This window comes from Ovis canadensis, chromosome 22 (genome assembly GCF_042477335.2).
Source record: "Ovis canadensis isolate MfBH-ARS-UI-01 breed Bighorn chromosome 22, ARS-UI_OviCan_v2, whole genome shotgun sequence".
NCBI lineage: Eukaryota > Metazoa > Chordata > Mammalia > Artiodactyla > Bovidae > Ovis > Ovis canadensis.
In genome coordinates, this window is record NC_091266.1 from 36474598 (window position 1) to 36495390 (window position 20793).

At 41.0% G+C, this 20793-nt stretch overlaps 1 protein-coding gene and 1 non-coding gene across 2 annotated transcripts in view; both read right to left on the reverse strand.

Annotated features, from left to right (window-relative positions):
• Positions 1-398: 398 nt before the first annotated feature.
• Positions 399-20793, reverse strand: part of LOC138427579 (cytochrome P450 2C23-like) — a 29542-nt gene continuing 9147 nt past the window's right edge. Inside the window, 7 exon segments of the mRNA XM_069567239.1 lie at positions 399-646; positions 3077-3218; positions 5436-5623; positions 7481-7622; positions 10471-10647; positions 11141-11301; positions 12128-12277. Of these exon segments, the coding sequence (XP_069423340.1) occupies positions 465-646; positions 3077-3218; positions 5436-5623; positions 7481-7622; positions 10471-10647; positions 11141-11301; positions 12128-12277 (1142 nt within the window). The 3' untranslated portion in view covers positions 399-464.
• On the reverse strand, positions 9028-9134 carry LOC138428026 (U6 spliceosomal RNA). Its single transcript, XR_011252263.1, has one exon. It is a non-coding gene; the product is annotated as a U6 spliceosomal RNA (small nuclear RNA).

Below are 20793 nucleotides of genomic sequence, written 5' to 3' on the forward strand. Positions count from 1 at the left end.
CTGAAGAAGATGCAGCTATGCATGTCTGAATCCTACCTATGCACATTGTTTGACTTTTATCCAAGGTGGCTTCTTGGGCCTCCATGTAAAGCAATGGCTGCAAATAGATGAGGTGGGGCAGGGAGAGATTTGTGATGGGGGTTACCATTTCATCTGTTTCAGTTCAGTTCAGTTCAGTCGCTCAGTCATGTCCGACTCTTTGCGACCCCATGAACTGCAGCACTCCAGGCCAGCTCCTTTTTCAAGGAATTTATCGATTTAAACAAATGTCCATTAAGCTTTTAGTGAGTAGTGTTTCTGTCCTGCAGTACAGGTAGATTCTTTACCAACTGAGCTATGAGGGAAGCCCATGTTTCTGTCCTAGGCAGAATTTAAAATGAAAAGAGACTATTGGGGTAGAAGAAGTAGTGAGAAGAAAAAGCTATTACTTTTATTTAAATTGTTAAAAGAGAAAAGCTCTTATTTTATCTGGGGATAAGGCATAGCTTGAAGGGTGGTGGCATATTGATGAGTCCGGTAACAATGAGTTTGGTCTCTATGTCCTTTGTCTCCCCCAGGGATTTCAGGACAAAATTTTGCAGAATGGTGGTGAAGAACAGGAACAGCTCCATGTGGGCCAGGCCCTCTCTAACACAGGCCCATTTCCCTGAAAGGAAGGGACAGTTCCATTAGCTTGTTCCAAATTACATATTACAATAGCTCATATTCAAATACTACATACTCCTGACAGCCACTGAAAACACTGTACAGAACAGGGACAGCTCAGAAACCGCTAGATGACGATCAACTGGTTCAGTTCAGTTTGGTTCAGTTGCTCAGTCGTGTCTGACTCTTTGAGACCCCATGAATCGCAGCACGCCAGGCCTCCCTGTCCATCACCAACTCCCAGAGTCTACCCAAACCCATGTCCATTGAGTCAGTGATGCCATCCAACCATCTCATCCTCTGTCGTCCCCTTCTCCTCCTGCCTTCAATCTTTCCCAGCATCAGGGTCTTTTCGAATGAGTAAACACTCCACATCAGGTAGCCAAAGTACTGGAGTTTCAGCTTCAACATCAGTCCCTCCAATGAATACCCAGGACTGATCTCCAGTGGATTGGTTGGATCTCCTTGCAGTCCAAGGGACTCTCAAGAGTCTTCTCCAACACCACAGTTCAAAAGCATCAATTCTTCGGCTCTCAGCTTTCTTCACAGACCAACTCTCACATCAATGCATGATATAACCTTGACTAGACGGACCTTTGTTGACAAAGTAATGTCTCTGCTTTTTAATATGCTGTCTAGGTTGGTCATAACTTTCCTTCCAAGGAGTAAGAGTCTTTTAATTTCATGGATGCAATCACCTTCTGCAGTGATTTTGGAGCCCAAAAAAATAAAGTCAGCCACTGTTTCCACTGTTTCCCCATCTATTTGCCATGAAGTGATGGGACCAGATGCCATGATCCTAGTTTTCTCAACGTTGAGCTTTAAACCAGCTTTTTCACTCTCCTCTTTCACTTTCATCAAGAGGCTTTTTACTTCTTCTTCACTTTTCGCCATAAGGGTTGTGTCATCTGCATATCTGAGGTTATTAATATTTCTCCCAGCAATCTTGATTCCAGCTTGTGCTTCTTCCAGCCCAGCGTTTCTCATAATGTACTCTGCATATATGTTAAATAAGCAGGGTGACAGTATACAGCCTTGATGTACTCCTTTTCCTTTTTGGAACCAGTCTGTTGTTCCATGTCCAGTTCTAACTGTTGCTTCCTGACCTGTATACAGGTTTCTCAAGAGGCAGGTTAGGTGGTCTGGTATTCCTATCTCCTTCAGAATTTTCCAGTTTACTGTGATCCACATAGTCAAAGGCTTTGGCATAGTCAATAAAGCAGAAATAGATGTTTTTCTGCAACTCTCTTGCTTTCTTGATGACCCAGCAGATATTGGCAATTTGATCTCTGGTTCTTGTGCCTTTTCTAAAACCAGCTTGAACATCTGGAAGTTCACAGTTCATGTATTGCTGAAGCCTGGCTTGGAGAATTTTGAGCATTACTTTACTAGTGTGTGAGATGAGTGCAGTTGTGCGGTAGTTTGAGCATTCTTTGGCATTGCCTTTCTTTGGGATTGGAATGAAAACTGACCTTTCCAAGTCCTGTTGCCACTGCTGAGTTTTCCAAATTTGCTGATCAACTTGTATAGTTCCTCTAACAAACCAAAATTTCTCTAAAGAGATTTATGCTCCTAATTCAATAGTTCTCCTGGGGATTTATCTGTAGGAACTAGAGATTCACCGATGAGGATGTCACTTGCATTTTTGTTTATGACACTGATGAGTTAGATGAAAACTAGACATACACCTATATTAGATTACTTTAACAAGGCATTGTGCAACTATCACGTAATGCCACCTAAACATGTTTGTATGGAAGATTGTTTAATACCACAGGCTGTCTTTTAAAAGCATATTAATTGTTGTTTTTGAAAATACTAATCAAATAATTGACTAGGATAACAAAGAAAAAAAATATGTGCTGAGTGATCTTAAGTTGTCTTTATGACCTTATGAGAAATAGCAACTGGGAGCCAATCAGCTCTTGCAAAGAGGCAAGGGTATGTGGGGCTCTGGATTTCAGAGGGGAAGGAAGAGAATGAAATGACCAAAGTCCCTCTGATGGGCTCTAGCTCTAAGGATCAGAAAATTATACAATAATGTCTAATCATTTTAAAAGAAGAAAGAAACCTGAACATTCTGTTTTAGAAAAGTTGCATATTACAAAAGGGAGATCAATAGGTAAGAGTCTACAAAAGGAGGTCCCTTTGTTATCTGATAATGTGTGACATCTGAATCAATCGATTTGCCTTGATTTCTTTAAAAACTGGCATTATACTTAGTCACCAGTTAACAAAATAGTCCTTGAAAGACTTATCTGATCCGATTGGTATACAGACTTAAACAGCTCCATCTTGATTTAGAGGGTTATAGCAGATTGATTTGATTAACTTTGTGATCATTAGTGGATTACTTACGTACATTCAGTAAAGCTAAAAGTTGTTCAAAAGGTTCCTGTGTATGGTTTGGATGGTGTGTATCTATATTTACCGATGGAAAAAGCCACAAAGTATTTTGTTTTCCTGAAGTTGCCATTTTTATCCAAAAAATGGCCTGGGTCAAACTTCTCTGGATTAGGAAACTCCTTGCAGTTGTACAAAATGGAAGACAGTAACGGCAATACTGTAGTACCCTGGAACCAAGAAAGAGAGAGTAGAATGGCATGTTATCATACTTATCTTTGGTTCATAAAAAGCCTAACACTTTTAATTATAGTGGATTAAACAGGACTGAGCACTCTTAAAGCTTGTGTGAGAGCTTTCTCACTGTCTTTTGTGAGAGTTTTTTCACACCTACTATCATACAATACCTTTTATTGAATAATAAGATGGTTCTCTGGGAGAAGAGCAACTGTTACAGTCAATGTGCAATAAACAATTGTTCAAAACCTAAGATTGGCAGCTCATATTGTTCAGACATGTACTTTACTGGAACCGCCACCTCAAATGGGAAGAATTCACTTTTCGCAATTTTTTTCTTTCTGAATTCAGGTGTGAATGTAAGAAAATAAGATATAGTACCTTGTAATCTACAAAATCTATTGGCTCAAAGCCCACCTCCTCACTTCTAAAATGGTGTGCATATGTGTATGTTTGTCACTTAGTCATGTCCAGCTCTTTGTGACCCCATGAACTGAACTGTAGCCAGCCTGGTTCCTCTGTCCATTGAATTTTTCAGGCAAGAATACTGGAGGGGGTGGCCATTCCTTTCTCCAGAGGACCTTCCCAACCAAGGGATCAAACCTGGGTCTCCTGCATTGCAGGCAGATTCTTTACTGTCTGAGCCACCATACGCTTTCCTCTTTGCCCCATTAGAACTTGGGAGGTTTAAATGACAAAATGATAATGACCATTGATACAGGATGCTTCACATTTACCTGACACTGTGTTTAATTGTTTATAAATGTCATTTAATTCTCACTTCAACCATATTCACTAGGATCTTGTTTTTTTGGCTCATTGAATGAATGCAGAAATTGAGATTCAGAGAGAAGAAACAATTTACTTGTGGTTATTAGCAAGTGGCATGATTAGAATTTGACCCAACTTCTATCTGATCATAAAGCACTCCTATTTAAGTGAAAGCCTCCTCTTTCCATTTTTACTTCATTTTTTTATTTCCTGAAACATTATTTCACAATTTTTGGAGTAGGTAATACATGTACATGGTATTTTTAAAAAAGTCAAATTGAAAATAAGTTTCTTTTTCCTATACTCAAGTTCCTTGCTTTCCTTCTTAATGTAATCACTGCTATCAGAAATTCATTCCTATTTTATTATAGGTGGGGCTTCCCTGGTGGTTCAGATAATAAAGAATCTGCCTGCAGTACAGGAAACCCAGGTTCAATCCCTGGGCCTGGAAGATCCCCTGGTAAAGGAAATGGCAACCCACTCCAGTATTCTGGCCTAGAAAATTCTGTGGACAGAGGAGCCTGTTGGAGTCACAAAGAGTCGGACATGACTGAGCAACTAACAGAGCAGAAACTCTTTAATATTATCAAAAGCACTTTCTGTATAAATGAGATTACCATGTGGTTTTTCTTTAAATTCTATTTCTATGTTGAATTTTATTACACCAAATTTTCTGGTGTTAGGCCTTCCTGTGTTCCTGATTACCTTCCCTTGCTGGTGGTATAGCATTTTTAATGCGATACTAGACTTATGTGTGAATAGACTTTCGCGCTGGGATTTGGCGGTAAGGTTGGGGGCTGCTTCAGTTTTGCAGTAGTCTGGTCAGGTGTGACACCTTTTCTTCCTCTTCTACACTCTCAAATGTAAAACCCAAACGCTTAATCACTACAGAAGGCTGACTACATCCCCAATGTGCGTATGAATGTTTTGATCATTGTCAACTATTATGGGCAGCAATGTCCCAAATGTCCTGATATATGAGATCTTGGGAGGAGAGAATTTGGGTTAAGGAAAGTTGACACTTGATTACTTTAGAGCTGCAGATACACTGTCCATCTCTGCCCCCTTTTTAAAATCTATCATGGAAAATCAGATTTCTGTTCCCTCAAGATTCATACTAATGCCAATCACTTCTCCCTTAATATATCCTATCATACCTGAGAGTGTGAGGAGCCTCGGAAGCCCTGGATTAGCTTCCCCATTCCAGGAAGGCAGAGGCGGAACCACAGAGGTGAACAATGGCCTGAGAGCACACTGCATAGCAGTGACGGATTTTAAACCCAGGCCATGTAACTCAGGCCTCGTGTTCTTCCCATGTCTCTCAACTGCCTCTCTTCCTGAAACAGCTACGATGCCTCTAACAGGCCCCATCTACCATGGGGTGGAGTGGTACCATGTTGCACCTTCTATCTCAGCCAGCTTTCCCAGCCACCTCTAACCTTGGGGATGACATATTGTCTGAATTTCGTGTCCTGGACCACAGTATGGGGTAAGTTAGAAGGAATGATGGTGATGTATCTCTGTATCTCATGCAACACAGCCTCTGTATAGGGCAGCTTCATCTTGTCCTTCATACAGGGACTTCGGGTGCGTCCAATCACACGGTCAATTTCTTCATGAACTTTGGCTGCAGAGACATGAATCATGAATCCTACTTAAGAGATGCGTTCCCTGGATACTTGGAAATGCTTACAATATGTAAAGAAAGTGGCTTGGAAAAGGCTCCCAAGGTCAAAGACATGTTGCTAAACAACCCACAGCTCTGTTCTTCATAGAATTTCTATTTTTTTCTTTTTTTTTAAATTTTAGTATAAAATCTTTATTCTCAGAATATTCTTTTTTAATTAATTAATTTATTTTAATTGGAGGCTAATTACTTTACAATATTGTAGTGGTTTTTGCCATACATTGACATGAATCAGCCATGGGTGTACATGTGTTCCCCATCCCGCACCCCCCTCCCACCTCCCTCCCAATCCCATCCCTCAGGGTCATCCCAGTGCACCAGCCCTGAGTACCCTGTTTCATGCATCAAACCTGGACTGGTGATCTGTTTCACATATGGTAATATATATATTTCAATGCTATTCTCTCAAATCATCCAACCCTCACCTTCTCCCTCAGAGTCCAAAAGACTGTTTTGTACATCTGTGTCTCTTTTTCTATCTCACATATAGGGTCATCCTATCATCTTTCTAAATTCCATATATATGCATTAATATACTGTATTGGTGTTTTTCTTTCTGACTTACTTCACTCTGTATAATAGACTCCAGTTTCATCCACCTCATTAGAACTGATTCAAATGCATTCTTTTTAATAGCTGAGTAATATTCCATTGTGTATGTGTACCACAGCTTTCTTATCTATTCGTCTGCTGATAGACATCTAGGTTGCTTCCATGTCCTGGCTATTGAAAACAGTGCTGTGATGAACATTGGGGTACGCGTGTCTCTTTCAGTTCTGGTTTCCTCAGTGTGTATGCCCAGCATTGGGTTGCTGGGTCATATGGCAGTTCTATTTCCAGTTTTTTAAGGAATCTCCACACTGTTCTCCATAGTGGCTGTACAAGTTTGCATTCCTACCAACAGTGTAAGAGGTTTCCCTTTTCTCTGCATCCTCTCAGCATTTATTGTTTGTAGACTTTCTGATAGAAGCCATAGAACTTCTATTTTTTATATTGCTGCAAAGACCAGAGATTTCGCTTCAGGAAACATAAAAGCTGCATTAAGTATGCAGCCTCCTGCCTGAACTAGTTTGTCCTCCTGTACAGGTGAGGAGATGACCTCTGTGCAGGGATTAAGGTTTATCACAGATTCCTGGTAAAGCAGCTGCAGAGGGGAAATGTTCAATCCTAACTCTAGTGGGAGCATCTCCTCTATCAGTATCATCCAGCCTCCTAACATTTTGTGGGAACAGCAAACACCATTTTGTTGAACAAAATAAACACTGGGTTTCTAAGACCTGTGCTCTGAGAACATGATTGAGAAAATCAAGCTAGTATAATTTCATTTTTGAATTTTAAATTATATTGGAGCTAAAAATCCCCTTTGGGGAGAAGGATCCATTTTCAAGATGGAAAAACAAAGGCCTGTGAAGTGAAATAACTTGTTTGAGGTCACACAGTCAGGTATTGGTGGCTGAGAATGAGAACGCAAAATGGGAACCCAGGCATCCCTCATCTAACCCAGTCATTGGGCTGACTCTTCAACATTATATCATATATAGAAGAGCTGGGATTCAGAAGCTCCTCTGCTTTTAAACGTAAAAAGTCTTTGATTTGTAATGGTCTCTCTTCCTTATCAGCATCATTTGATATAATTTTGATCTGTAAAACCAAACCACATGGGTGGCCCTAGGCATGATGCTCGCCAAGGCTGTCCAGAGAAAGATAAGTTGTCACAGACAGTAGTCCCTTCCCACCTTCATGAGTGCCAGGAGCTCCTATTTTATCCTAAATAAATACTCAGGATATTTGCTGTACCTTGAACCTCAGGGTATTTCATTAGGAGCAGGAACCCGTAACTCAGGGTGGCAGTGGTTATCTCTACTCCTGCTGAAAACAGATTTGATCCACAGGTTGCTAAGTTTTTCAAGTGAAATTCAGACTCTGGGTTCTGTTTCTCCTGTAGATGGCAGAGTTAAAAAGATGACAGAGTTAAATAAAGTAAAATTAAAAAAAAAAAAAGGCGGCAACGGTTTATCAGAGCTCCATGACCACACCCCATCACTAGTAATAGGCTTTATTTTCTGCATGGTAGGGTAGTAGATTTTTAAAAATCAGTCATGGAATTGAGACTTCTGGTTCAAATCCCAGGTTAGTCAATGATCAGATATATGCCCTTGACAAGTTACCTTACCTCTTTACTCAACTTCATCATTTGTGAAACTGGGATATAGAACAGAATATACCTCATAGGGTTATTGTAAAGATGAAAAGAGATACTGAGTGGAAGGCCTTGGAACAATTCTTCTTATATACAAACACTCAGTTAACGAATCTTCTTTTATTATATTTAATGAAAAAGACTAGATGATAAATTCAATGTGAACACAGTGTAGAGAAATCACTGGTTTGGAACTGGTCTGTTTCCTTCAGACCGGTGATACAAAGCATGGGAAACTGATACTACCCTAGCCCTTTAGAGTATTGTAGTGAAGAATATAGAGGTCAATTAAGTATTTTGTTAAACTATGATGAGTGCTATGAAAGGAAATTTCAGGGTAGTATTCCTTTTACCAACCACCATGGACTGATAGAGAGTTGGTATGAAGGAAAATTTTTAAATGACTGAATTAAAAACCTAGCTATTTTTGTTTTCTCTTTCCCAGACAAACATCTAGTCCTCTGAGGGCCAACAACAAACTTTTCCATGAGAATGAAGAGGATATTTCAATGCACATTGTTGATAAGTGGAGTGAGCTTGAATGTCTCTACCAACTCCAGGGAAATTTCTGAGAAGAAAAGAGAGCATCGTCATGCCTTCCTTCAGCATGTTTTCTAAGGAAGTCAAGCTTTCTAAATCAGCCCTCCCAGAGATTAAGAAGACTAAACAGGTTATTAGTAATTAACCGTTTGCTATAACTTGCGCACTTATGATACAATTGCACAGTGTTTTTCTTTTGCTTATTTATATATATTTGGGGAATTTTGGCATGAAAGTCAAAGTATTAGTTGCTCAGTTGTGTCCAGCTCTTTGCAATCCTATGGACTGTAGCCTGCCATGTTCCTCTGTCCATGAAATTCTTCAGGCAAGAATACTGGAGTGAGCAGCCGTTCCCTCCTCCAGGGGATCTTCCCAGCCCAGAGATCAAACCTGGGTTTGCCTGCTTTGCAGGCAGATTCTTTACCATCTGAAATAACGCTTTACTGGGGAAGCCAAACTTTGGCATAAACAAGGTTAATTTTACAGGGCTCAAAGAATTATTTTCAGATTTTAAGTTGTTACATATGTATATATATTGAAATATCCTTTTTTACAGAAATACAAAAATTGAAATTATATTGGTTAAAAGTTTTGTGCACACAACAAAAATATGGAACACTTCACAAATTTGTGTGTCATCCTTGCACAGGGGCCATGCTAATCTTCTCTATATCATTCCAATTTCAGTGTATGTGCTGCCAAAATGAGCACTGAATATCCTTTTGCAGTCTATTGTTTGTCACAGTTTTGACTGTTTTCCTGCTGATGTTCTCATGGACACTGATGCTGGTATCTTAGCCAGCGATGTTCTAAGAGCTGGTGGCTGTGTGATACTTGCTATTCAATATGTTTAAGACCACCGATGGTTAATTATAATGTGTTTTTTTAGAATCTTTTATCCATCGTTAGTTTTAAATAATGAAAACACAATCCAGTTTTTATAATGTATGACATACTCCCTGGGAAACATTGTGGCAAACAATGGGAGACTATGGGTGTGTAAAGAAGATATGTGTGTCTTTTAGCCACATTAAGATAAATATATGCTCAGAAACATGCATATATATACATATATGTAGCTCATCATAAATATATACTGCGAAGATTTCATTAAATGCTAGTGTCCAAGTACAGGAAATAAATAGAAATAAAAGGAAATAATATGTATAATATATATATTTTTAGAAAACTTATGAGTTTTTGCCCAACTAAAAAACTTATGACATTTTGATTCCACTTGTTTGACTTAGTATGAATAAAATACTAGATTTCTAATTTAGAAAAATAGATATGCAACAAGCCACAAAGGTTTATGTATAGCACAGGGAACTATAGTCAATATCTTGAAATAACCTATAATGGGAAATAACTTCAAAAATAATATATGTGTATATGTATAACTGAATCACACACACAAAAAAAGAATTCTACTTTTTGAAATTTAGTAAAGTTTATCTTATTGCCAATTTTTCTAAATGTCCTATGGACATCTAATAACAACACATGAAATACAAAATTTTAAGTACATTTGTATAGGATATGATTAATATAAATTAATTAAATACAAATTTATTACATTTATATTATTAAAGACATCATTCAAGATGCTTCTATTCTGATTTTTTCTGCACTTGATAAAATATTCTCAGAGAAATGTTAATATTTCTCACTATGATTGTATATTTTTTCTTTTCCCTTATGTTTCTTCTGATTTTTGCTTGATGCACTTTTGTTTCTTTGTTGTTGTCTAAAGGTTTATGATGTCTATCTTCTTTTTGAATTGTACCTTTTATTGTTAAAATACATATCTTTGTTTCATTTAAAATAAATAAATTTTTAAAAGAAAAAAAGAAATACAAAGGAAAAAGAGGGCTTTTCCTCTTTTAAAATTTCTGCACTATGAAAAATTTCTACTATTGTTACTAGCATACCTCACTGCCACAAGATATCAAAATATCAAGAATTACCTACATGGTGTGATTATGCTTTCCTGCATTCCCATGGACTGATAAAATATAGTATCAGGGAAAGATGTCATGTACAATACCTGCTCCATCCTGCTGAGGAAACAGTCAATGTAGTCTCGAGGGTTATTATGATTCAGGGACTTTTGATGCTCCTTCACTTTTTCCAGAACAAAGTAGTGAACACCCTTAAGCCTTTTTGATAATGCTCTGTGCTCTCCAGGGAGAGGCTTTATGAGTTTTGGCCATAGATTGTAAATCTAAAATGAGAACAAAAAACACACAAGCAATTCAGTTTGTGAAGAGACACCAGGGTTTCTGAGTGGAGCACCGAACTCTCTGCAGGGTCTGGCCAAGGAGCTTCCAAGCTAAAGAGAAGGCAGGATGACCATCACATACATGAGAGTCGCCCCTTCTCATCTCCTGCTCAACCATCCTCAGCCAACCTCGGAGTGAGAGAAGGGGAGAATGTGCACAGGAGCCTTAAAAGAAATGCAGGGAACTGGGAACATGGCGTCTTCTTTTGAGGGAATCACCTCAGAAGCGAGCAGAAGGCAGCCTTCATAGGTGCTGGTCTAAGTGACACTGTACTAATCCACTTGACATAAGACACACATGGAAGGTCGGGGACAGTGCTTGCCTTGGCGCATGCTCATGGGACAAGGTGGGCAGCTTGCAGCTCTTTATCCTGCTTGTGGGCTCCCAGTATGCCCAAAAGGTCAAGTGCCAGGGTAAATGGAGACCTGGCCTTACCTGGTTCCAGAGAGAGCTTACGCGATTAAAATTTTTATTTAACAAATCCAGCAGGGAGTGAAGGGTCTTATCGTTGTAGTGGAAACGTTCATTGAAGAGGATGGAGCAGATCACGTTGCAGGTAGCACAGGACAGGGTGAGAGCAGGGTTAAAGGGCTGAGCTGGTGTGAAGAAGAAACAACTCTAACATTTAGAATCTTCATCAGCCTGCATTAGGGCTTCAAGAAGATGGCCTCCCTCCTCCTCAGATGATACTTATATTTTATTTTCTCTAAACTTCTTCAAATTAGGATGTAAGCATCTTCTACTAATATTAATACTATATGCTCTATAGTATTATACTATGCTACTACTCTCTCTCTCTCTCAGAAGTCACTCAGTTGTGTCCGACTCTTTGTAACCCCATGGACTGTAGCCCACCAGGCTCCTCCCTCCGCGGAATTCTCCAGGACAGAATACTGGAGTGGGTTGCCATTTCCTTCTCCAAGGGATCTTCCCGACCCAGGGATCAAACCTGGGTCTCCCACATTGCAGGCAGACGCTTTAACATCGGAGCCACCAGGGTTTATATTATTCAGTGAATATGGTAATAGTCATAAGAGAAGTAAGTAATATTATAGAATATTTACCACACGCTGGATACTGTGTAAATGTTTTGCAAACTGTATTATCCAACCCTCAATCTGAGGTTTGATTTTTAGCCGCATTTTTCAGATGAGGAAACTGCACCTTAGAGAAATTAAATAACTTGCCCAAATTTACACATCCAGTAAGTGCTGAAGTTGGGAGATGAATCCAAGCAAAGGGATTGAAGGATCCTAAGTAACCGCTTTGAGTCATTTTCCTCCTGCCCCACTTTTCCTTGCCAACGCCCTGGTTAAAAGAGCAGATTGTGGACTGCTGAGCATCTCCTGAAGGAGGAGCTTTGGTGGGAAGGGCTGTGTGCGCAGTAGCCCCTTGGCCCAAAAGATGGTCCATGGAACACACCCTCTGATTTCCTGAGCTCCTCCACCAGAAACTGGGCCTCCTCCTGGATCCTCTCCTCGAGGCTCCTCTTCCCCATCCCAAAGTCCCTTAGGGTCATAAGGGAGAAGCACCGCATTTGCTTCCATGTGTCCCCATTGCTGAAAAAGAGTCCTAGGAGAAGAAGCAAAGAACAGAAAAGTGGTTTTGCATCATAGAATCAGATGTCCCCAGAAGCTGATCTCCTGTGTCCACCCTGCGCTGTGCCCACTGCCCCTTATCAGGAATTTAGCAACTGGCCTTTGAAGAGCACAACGTATTCTTTGGTTTGGGTAAAATATTTGTCACAAAGCAAATAAAACCCAAGTTCTGGTCAACAGAGGACAGAGGTGACGGAGACAGGATCATTGGCACTTAGAGAACATTCCCAACTGTGGGAAGGGCCATCTGTCTGGTTTTGTTAAAGATGGTAAAGACTGGCATGTGTTCTCGCAAACCCCTCTCCTGAGTGTCTGTTTTTGCACTTAATATCCCTCTGACTTGTGGTTTAGTTCTATCCATGACTTCCTCTACGATTTGCGACCCCACAAACTGTAACCCACCAGGCTTCTCTGTCCATGGAATTCTCCAGGCAAGAATACTGGAGTGGGTAGCTGTTCCCTTCTCCAGGGGATCTTCCCAACCTAGGGATCGAATCCAGGTCTCCAGCATTACAGGCAGATTCTTTACCAGCTGAACTACTAGAGTGGGTAGCCATTCCCTTCTCAAGGGGATCTTCCCAACTTGGGGTAACAAACCTAGGTCTCCTGCATTGCAGGCGGATTCTCTAAGGTCCGAGCCACTAAGGAAGCCCCTGTTAGAGGACAAGCAACTGCAAAGCAGAGCAATAGGGAATATGCATTTCTCTTCACCTCCAAATTTACTACAGCTGTTAGCTAATCTGAACTAGAAGGAACTCAGGAACAAAGGAACTCAATATGTTCACACCCAGTGCTTTTTCATTTCTTCCTCTGTATATGTCCTGAATTTCCTATCTCTCAATGTACTACCAGTTTCCTAGTACCCCAAACCCAAACCTCAGGGCATTTTCACATCCTTCTTGCCCTATCCAGCTGCATTTGGTAAATCCTGTCGATGCCACCTTCAAAATGTCTTTTTCATCTGTCCCTTCTTGTCAATTCAAACTACACTACCACACTTCAGCTTCTAAGGTTATGATCATCTTCAAACCAGTTTCCTAGGTTTAGAGTTTCTAGGTTCCTCAAAATCAAACAGAAGGACAATTTTTCTGGTGCTAAAAAGCATTCAGTGGATTTCCCTATACCCACCTCTCACCATAAAGAAGGCTGAGTGCCAGAGAATTGATGCTTTCGAACTGTGGTGTTCGAAACACTGTTGTGGTGTTGGAAAAGACTCATGAGAGTCCCTTGGACAGCAAGGAAATCAAACCAGTCAATCTTAAAGGAAATCAGTCCTGAATATTCATTGGGAAGACTGATGCTGAAGCTGAATCTCTGCAAAGAGCTGATTCATTTGGAAAGACCCTAGTGCTGGGAAAGACTGAGGGCAAAAGGAGAAGGGGATGACAGAGGATGAGATGGTTGGATGGCATCACTGACTCAATGGGCATGAGAGTGAGCAAACTCAGGGAGATAACGAAGGTCAGGGAAGCCTGGTGTGCTACAGTCCATAGGGTCGCAGAGTTGAACATGACTTAGCGACTGAACAACAACAAAAACAACCTCCTACCTCCCCACCCAGTCTCATTATGATACTTTTAAACTCCTCAAAACTTTCCATCATTCTCCCCCTTGGCTCTAACTGTGAACCAAAAAAAAAAAAAATTAAAATAGATCTTAGTGTATTAAGACTATGGATTATGGTTATTGGTTCTGGGCTCTAGAGTTAGGCAAACTGAATTCAAGTCTGCTCCAAAAGTTTCTAATTTGAATGAGCAATTAACTTCTGTTGCCTCAACTTTTCATCTGTTGAATGGAAATAAAAAATATCCTCCTCATGGGGCCATCGTGGTAACTGAATATGGTAATACATGTGAAACCCCTAGCATGGTATCTGGCACACAAGAAGTATTTAATAAGTATTAGCTATTATATAATTATAGTTATTACAATAATAATTCAAGTCAATAGTAATCCAATTATTATAATGTCTAACATTTATAATAATTATTGATAGTAACATTATTATTGAACTTTAGGAATATTTTCATCTCAGGCATTTTACATCATCTTTAAATCAAAAGGCAATCATAAATGAGGCAAAATTATTTGTTTAATCCTTAATTAGACTTTCAAATATTGCCATATCTTTTGTGCTTCATTTATTCTTCCTTTTATTTAATAAATTTTCATTGCTCTCCTGTGCCAACAAAGGCATTTTGCTCACCATCCCACTCTACAAGGGTTAGATCATTAGCTACTGCAGTCACTGAAAGGCATTCAGGGTGGAGATCAGGGATGAGGTACCCTGTGCTCTGGGGAAACAGACAGAATGGGCCTTCATATAGTTAGATATTTTCAGGAGAAAATTTTATGAACTCAATTTTATTCATTTTCTCATCCTTAGAAAAGCACTAAAATCACTTCAGGAGACATCTGATCCTTGTGACTAGGAGCAGCCTTGTACCGAGATGGGTGTTGATTGCAAGTACCCCCTTCACCGAATCCTTTTATATACTGACCTCTGCGTCTAGCTCTTCAGAGTTCTTCAGAGCTATCTGAGGGGCTGTCTCCTGAGCTCTAGGCCTCAGTAAGTCCCCAAATAAAAGTGAACTCACAGCTCTCACGTTGTGCACTTTTTGTTTAGTTGACACCTGCTATGCATATAGCAGATCCTAAAAATATTACTACTGTGAATATTCATGTTTATATTTTCCCACATCTTGTATTATCTCTCAAGATAGTTTCTACAAACAAATTCCTCCATCATTGTGAATGTCTCTCTGGAGAAGTTTGGTTGTTAAGGGGCAATAAACCTGGGACAGTAACTAAAGGGGCTTGTGAGGTGAGTGCTATGGAATATTCACATGCTCCTGGGAATGGTCCAGTGGAGAGTGAGTTTATCAGTCACAATCCAACCAAGAAAAGAGAAGCCTCTCTAAGTGTTTAAAACAAAGGAAATTTAATCCAGGGAATTTGTTTTAGGGTGATGGAAACACTGAGAGGTTAAACCAGGGACAGCCAGACAACTGATAATTATCAACAGAAGAAAACTGCTGCCATCTTCGCATGGAAGGGACAAAGGAGCTCAATGGCTGGGGTTACCTGGCCAGAACTGGAACCAGAGTGGTCCTGTTCTGAAGGAGCTGGAGTTATGGGGGACATGCAGCTCTTGTAAGAGATGCTATCTGAGGCACAGACAGGGGGACCTCCGGCTCTCCTTCCATTCCCCAACCTCTTGCCAGTTCCTCTCTTTGGTTGATCTCAGCCAGAGCCAGCTGTGGGAATTTCAGCCTGCAGTATTTGTAGCACTGGGAACCAGAGCAAATAAGGGAAAAAGGCAAGTGGCTTTTAAGACAAGAAGAGGGCAATGGATAATCTGGGATGGAGAAGGCATTACCAAAGAAGTAAGATCCTTGGGAAGGTGAGATGCTGTAGGATCTAGGGCACATGTGGACACTTTGTCTACTGTAACACAGGGAAAAGAGCAGAATGTGGGTGCAGAGGCAGATAGACCTACAGATAAAATGTTAAGAAACAGAAAATTCCTTTCTGATGCTTCTGTTGTTACAATGAGTTATGATACAATGGTTCTAAGAGAGGAAATGCATAGTGGGGGTGTGAATATGAGGAATAAAGAGTCTCACAGAGTAGAAAAAGGAGCCAGACAGAGAAACATGTAGTAAGTGGCTAATTGAGGTTTAAAGGTATTAATTTAAAGGGAAGTCAGTGTAATTATGGAGAGAATTTCTCTAGCTGTGTTTATCTTCTGAGTACAAACACAGAGAACATGGTTGAATTCTTTCAGGGCTGGAGTAGATGCCACGTAAAGGTGATGGCGGGAGAGTGCTAAAATATTTTCTAGGGACTGATTACAGTAAATGAGCTATGTGAAAGCTGCTTTGATTCACTGATGCTGTCAGTTAAAAGTTTAAGGTCAAGGCTCTTGATAATATCTATTTCAGAGGGAAATCCGACATCTTGTTGTTGTTGTGTAATCATTAAGTTGTGTCCAACTCAGTGAAATGGCAACCCACTCCAGTATTCTTGCCTGGGAAATGCCATTTCCTTCTCCAGGGGATCTTTCTGATCCAGTGACTGAACCTATATCCCTATTTCCAAATTCAAAAGCTTTTGGGGAGTCGAGATCTGAGATTATACACATGAAGCTCACACACAGAAGTCAGTCTCTTTTTTTCTATGAAGGGAGTTCAGTTTTGGTCCAGGGTTGTCTGTGACTCAAGGCTGAATATTGTCACCCTGCTTATTTAACTTATATGCAGAGTACATCATGAGAAACGCTGGACTGGAAGAAACACAAGCTGGAATCAAGATTGCTGGGAGAAATATCAATAACCTCAGATATGCAGATGATGCCACCCTTATGGCAGAAAGTGAAGAGGAACTAAAAAGCCTCTTGATGAAAATGAAAGAGGAGAGCGAAAAAGTTGGTTTAAAGCTCAACATTCAAAAAACGAAGATCATGGCATCCGGTCCCATCACTTCATGGGAAATAGATGGGGAAACAGGGGAAACAGTGTCAGACTTTATTTTGGGGGGCTCCAAAATCACTGCAGATGGTGATTGCAGCCATGAAATTAAAAGACGCTTCCTCCTTGGAAGAAAAGTTATGACCAACCTAGATAGCATATTCAAAAGCAGAGATTACTTTGCCGACTAAGGTCCATCTAGTCAAGGATATGGTTTTTCCTGTGGTCATGAATGGATGTGAGAGTTGGACTGTGAAGAAGGCTGAGTGCCGAAGAATTGATGCTTTTGAATTGTGGTGTTGGAGAAGACTCTTGAGAGTCCCTTGGACTGCAAGGAGATCCAACCAGTCCATTCTGAAGGAGATCAGTCCTGGGATTTCTTTGGAAGGAATAATGCTAAAGCTGAAGCTCCAGTACTTTGGCCACCACATGCGAAGAGTTGATTCATTGGAAAAGACTTATGCTGGGAGGGATTGGGGGCAGGAGGAGAAGGGGACGACTGAGGATGAGATGGCTGGATGGCATCACTGACTCGATGGACATGAGTCTGAGTGAACTCCGGGAGTTGGTGATGGACAGGGAGGCCTGGCGTGCTGCGATTCATGGGGTCGCAAAGAGTTGGACACGACTGAGTGACTGAACTGAACTGAACTGAACTGTCTGTGACTCAGTGCTGAAGTCTCTCTAATTCTAGCCTCCACTGCAGAACACTTGGCTCCCACTTAAACTTCTGTTTGTCAGGTTTTCTTGTATCAGTGCTAAGGTGACACTTTCCTCTTCCACCTGTTTGTTGAGGGCAGATTGCTTTTCCAGAGTGAACCACAACCATATCTCTCACCCTTCATTTCTCTTCTGTAGTGTGCCTACCACCACTTCCCCATCAAGAAAGGAAACCTAATTCCTGTCCATTTGGATTAGGGTTGACTTTTGGGAATTACTTGCAATGAATAAAATGGTTCTGTGTTCTGAGATTTGGTCTGAAGAAGCTTCACAGCTTGGAATGCTCACATAATTCCTCAGGATGCCCCCTCCTGGACTCCAGGTACCAGCAAGAAGCCCAAGCTACGTGGGCAGGCCACTGGCAGATGCTCTGTTGACAGGCCCAGCTGAGCTCAACCTTTGGGTCATCCTTGCCCAAAAGCCAGACTTGTAAGTGAAGAAGCCTCCAGGTGATTTCAGCCCTCAGCTATTTGAATGGAATCACCTTTAGCAGCTTTATTTGGGAAAAACAGAAGGATATCTGCTAAGGCCCAAGGCCTTGTGGATCAGAGAAGAGCCACTTCCACTATGCCTAATTCAAATTCCTGATCACAGAGTCCCTGAGCATTAAAAAGGCTGGGGGGTGGAGGGTACTGTTTTACATCTGAGTCTGGGGTGGTTTGTTACACAAGGGATAACTGGAATACTTTCCTATTTTTCTCACTTTGTTCAGAATGTATACCTATAATGTAAATATATTTTAAAACATATACTTCTTTATCACACCTGCATTCCTGCTAGTGGGTGGTGTTCCAAGGAAGCAACACCCTCTCCACACTCACTGTTTTGGGGCAAGTATGTGCATGGGTGAATGATTACATAGCTGTTTACTTCTATTTATGTAAACTAGGTTCCTCTATAGGTGTCTACAGTTTATATGTCCATAGATATAGTAGATTACTTTCCAAAAATGTTCTAGCATCTGCACTCCTCCAGGGAAAGAATGCAGAGAAGGCAATGGCAACCCACTCCAGTACTCTTGCCTGGAAAATCCCATGAGCAGAGAAGGCTGGTAGGCTGCAGTCCACGAGGTCGCTAAGAGTCAGACACGACTGAGCGACTTCACTTTCACTTTTCACTTTCATGCATTGAAGAAGGAAATGGCAACCCACTCCAGTGTTCTTGCCTGGAAAATCCCAGGGACGGGGGAGCCTGGTGGGCTGCCGTCTATGGGATCACACAGGGTCGGACACAACTGAAGTGACTTAGCAGCAGCAGCAGCAGCAGCAGCAGCAGGGAAAGAATGAATGGCTATTTAGCCATACCTTTAACAGTACTAAGTTATTTTAAATTTTGTATTTTAGTGAGTGAACAATGGCATCTAAAACTGGTGTATAGATTCAATGAGTAAGGTAAAGTAAGGACTTGAGCTGTTGCAATCCATCAATGAGATAAACGTTTAAAGATTAAGATACTGGGTAAAATAGTGAGTTGATGGTTCAGTTCAGTTCAGTCGCTCAGTCGTGTCCGACTCTTTGCGACCCCGTGAATCGCAGCACACCAGGCCTCCCTGTCCATCACCAACTCCTGGAGTTCGCTCAGATTCACATCCATTGAGTCAATTATGCCATCCAGCCATCTCATCCTCTGTGAGGGTGAGTCATCCTCTGTCTCTTTTCCAATGAGTCAGCTCTTCACATGAGGTGGCCAAAGTACTGGAGTTTCAGCTTTAGCATCATTCCTTCTGAAAGTTGATGGTTAACAGGAAATATTTTAACAACTTGATTAGTTAGACACAAAATCTGCAGTGCTGTACTACAGAGTTCAAAGATCACTAGGCCAGAAAGCTATCTATCATTTTAGTAGATATTTCATTTACAAAGCTGTTATGGGTTGAATTGTTTCCCCTCAAAATACTGTTGATGTCCTGGTCCTGGTATCTATTAATTACAGCCTTATTTCTAAATAAGGTCATTACAGCCAATATAATGACCTTATTTGGAAATAGGATCTTTGCAGAGGTAATCAAGTTAAAACAAGATTAGTGAAAGTGAAAGTCACTCAGTCTATGTGTCCGACTCTTTGCGACCCCATGGACTATACAGTCCATGGAATTCTCCAGGCCAGCATACTGGAGTGGGTAGCCTTTCCCTTCTCCAGGGGATCTTCCCAACACAGGGATCAAACCCAGGTCTCCTGCATTGCAGGCAGATTCTTTACCAGCTGAGCCACAAGAGAAGCCCAAGAATACTGGAGAGGGCAGCCTATTTGTTCTCCAGCAGATCTTCCCAAATCAGGAATCGAACTGGGGTCTCCTGCATTGCAGGCAGATTCTTTACCAACTGAGCTATGAGGGAAGCAAAATGAGATTAGGGTGGGTACAATCCAATATGACTGTTGAATTAGGTTCAGTTGCTCAGTTGTGTCTGACTGCAACCCATGGACTGCAGCACGCCAGGCTTCCCTGTCCATCACCAATTCCCAGAGCTTGCTCAAACTCACATCCATAGAGTGGGTGATGCCATCCAAACTTCTCATCCTCTGACATCCCCTTCTCCTCCTGCCTTCAATCTTTTCCAGCATCAGGGTCTTTTCAGATGAGTCAGTTCTTCGCATTAGGTGACCAAAGTATTAGAGTTTCAACTTCAGCATCAGTCCTTCCAATGAATACCCAGGACTGATCTTCTTTAGGATGGACTGGTTGGATCTCCTTGCTGTCCAAGGCACTCTCAAGAGTCTTCTCCAACACCACAGTTCAAAAGCATCAATTCTACAGCACTCAGCTTTCTTTATGGTCCAACTCCCACATCAGTACACAACTACTGGAAAACCATAGCTTTGACTAGACGGACATTTGTTGGCAAGGTAACGTCTCTGCTTTTTAACAGGCTGTCTAGGTTGGTCATAACTTTCCTTCCAAGGAGTAAGCGTCTTTTAATTTCATGGCTGCAGTGATTTTGGAGCCCCCAAAAATAAAGTCTGTCACTGTTTCCATTGTTTCCCCATCTATGCCATGAAGTGATGGAACCAAATGCCATGATCTTAGTTTTCTGAATGTTGAGCTTTAAGCCAACTTTTTCACTCTCCTCTTTCACTTTCATCAAGAGGCTCTTCAGCTCCTCTTCACTTTCTGCCGTAAGGGTGATGTCATCTGCATATCTGAGGTTATTGGTATTTTTCCCGGCAGTCTTGATTCTAGTTTGTGCTTCATCCAGCCCAGCATTTCTCATTATGTACTCTGCATATAAGTTAAATAAGTAGGGTGACAATATACAGCCTTGACTTACTCCTTTCCCAATTTGGAACCAGTCTGTTGTTCCAT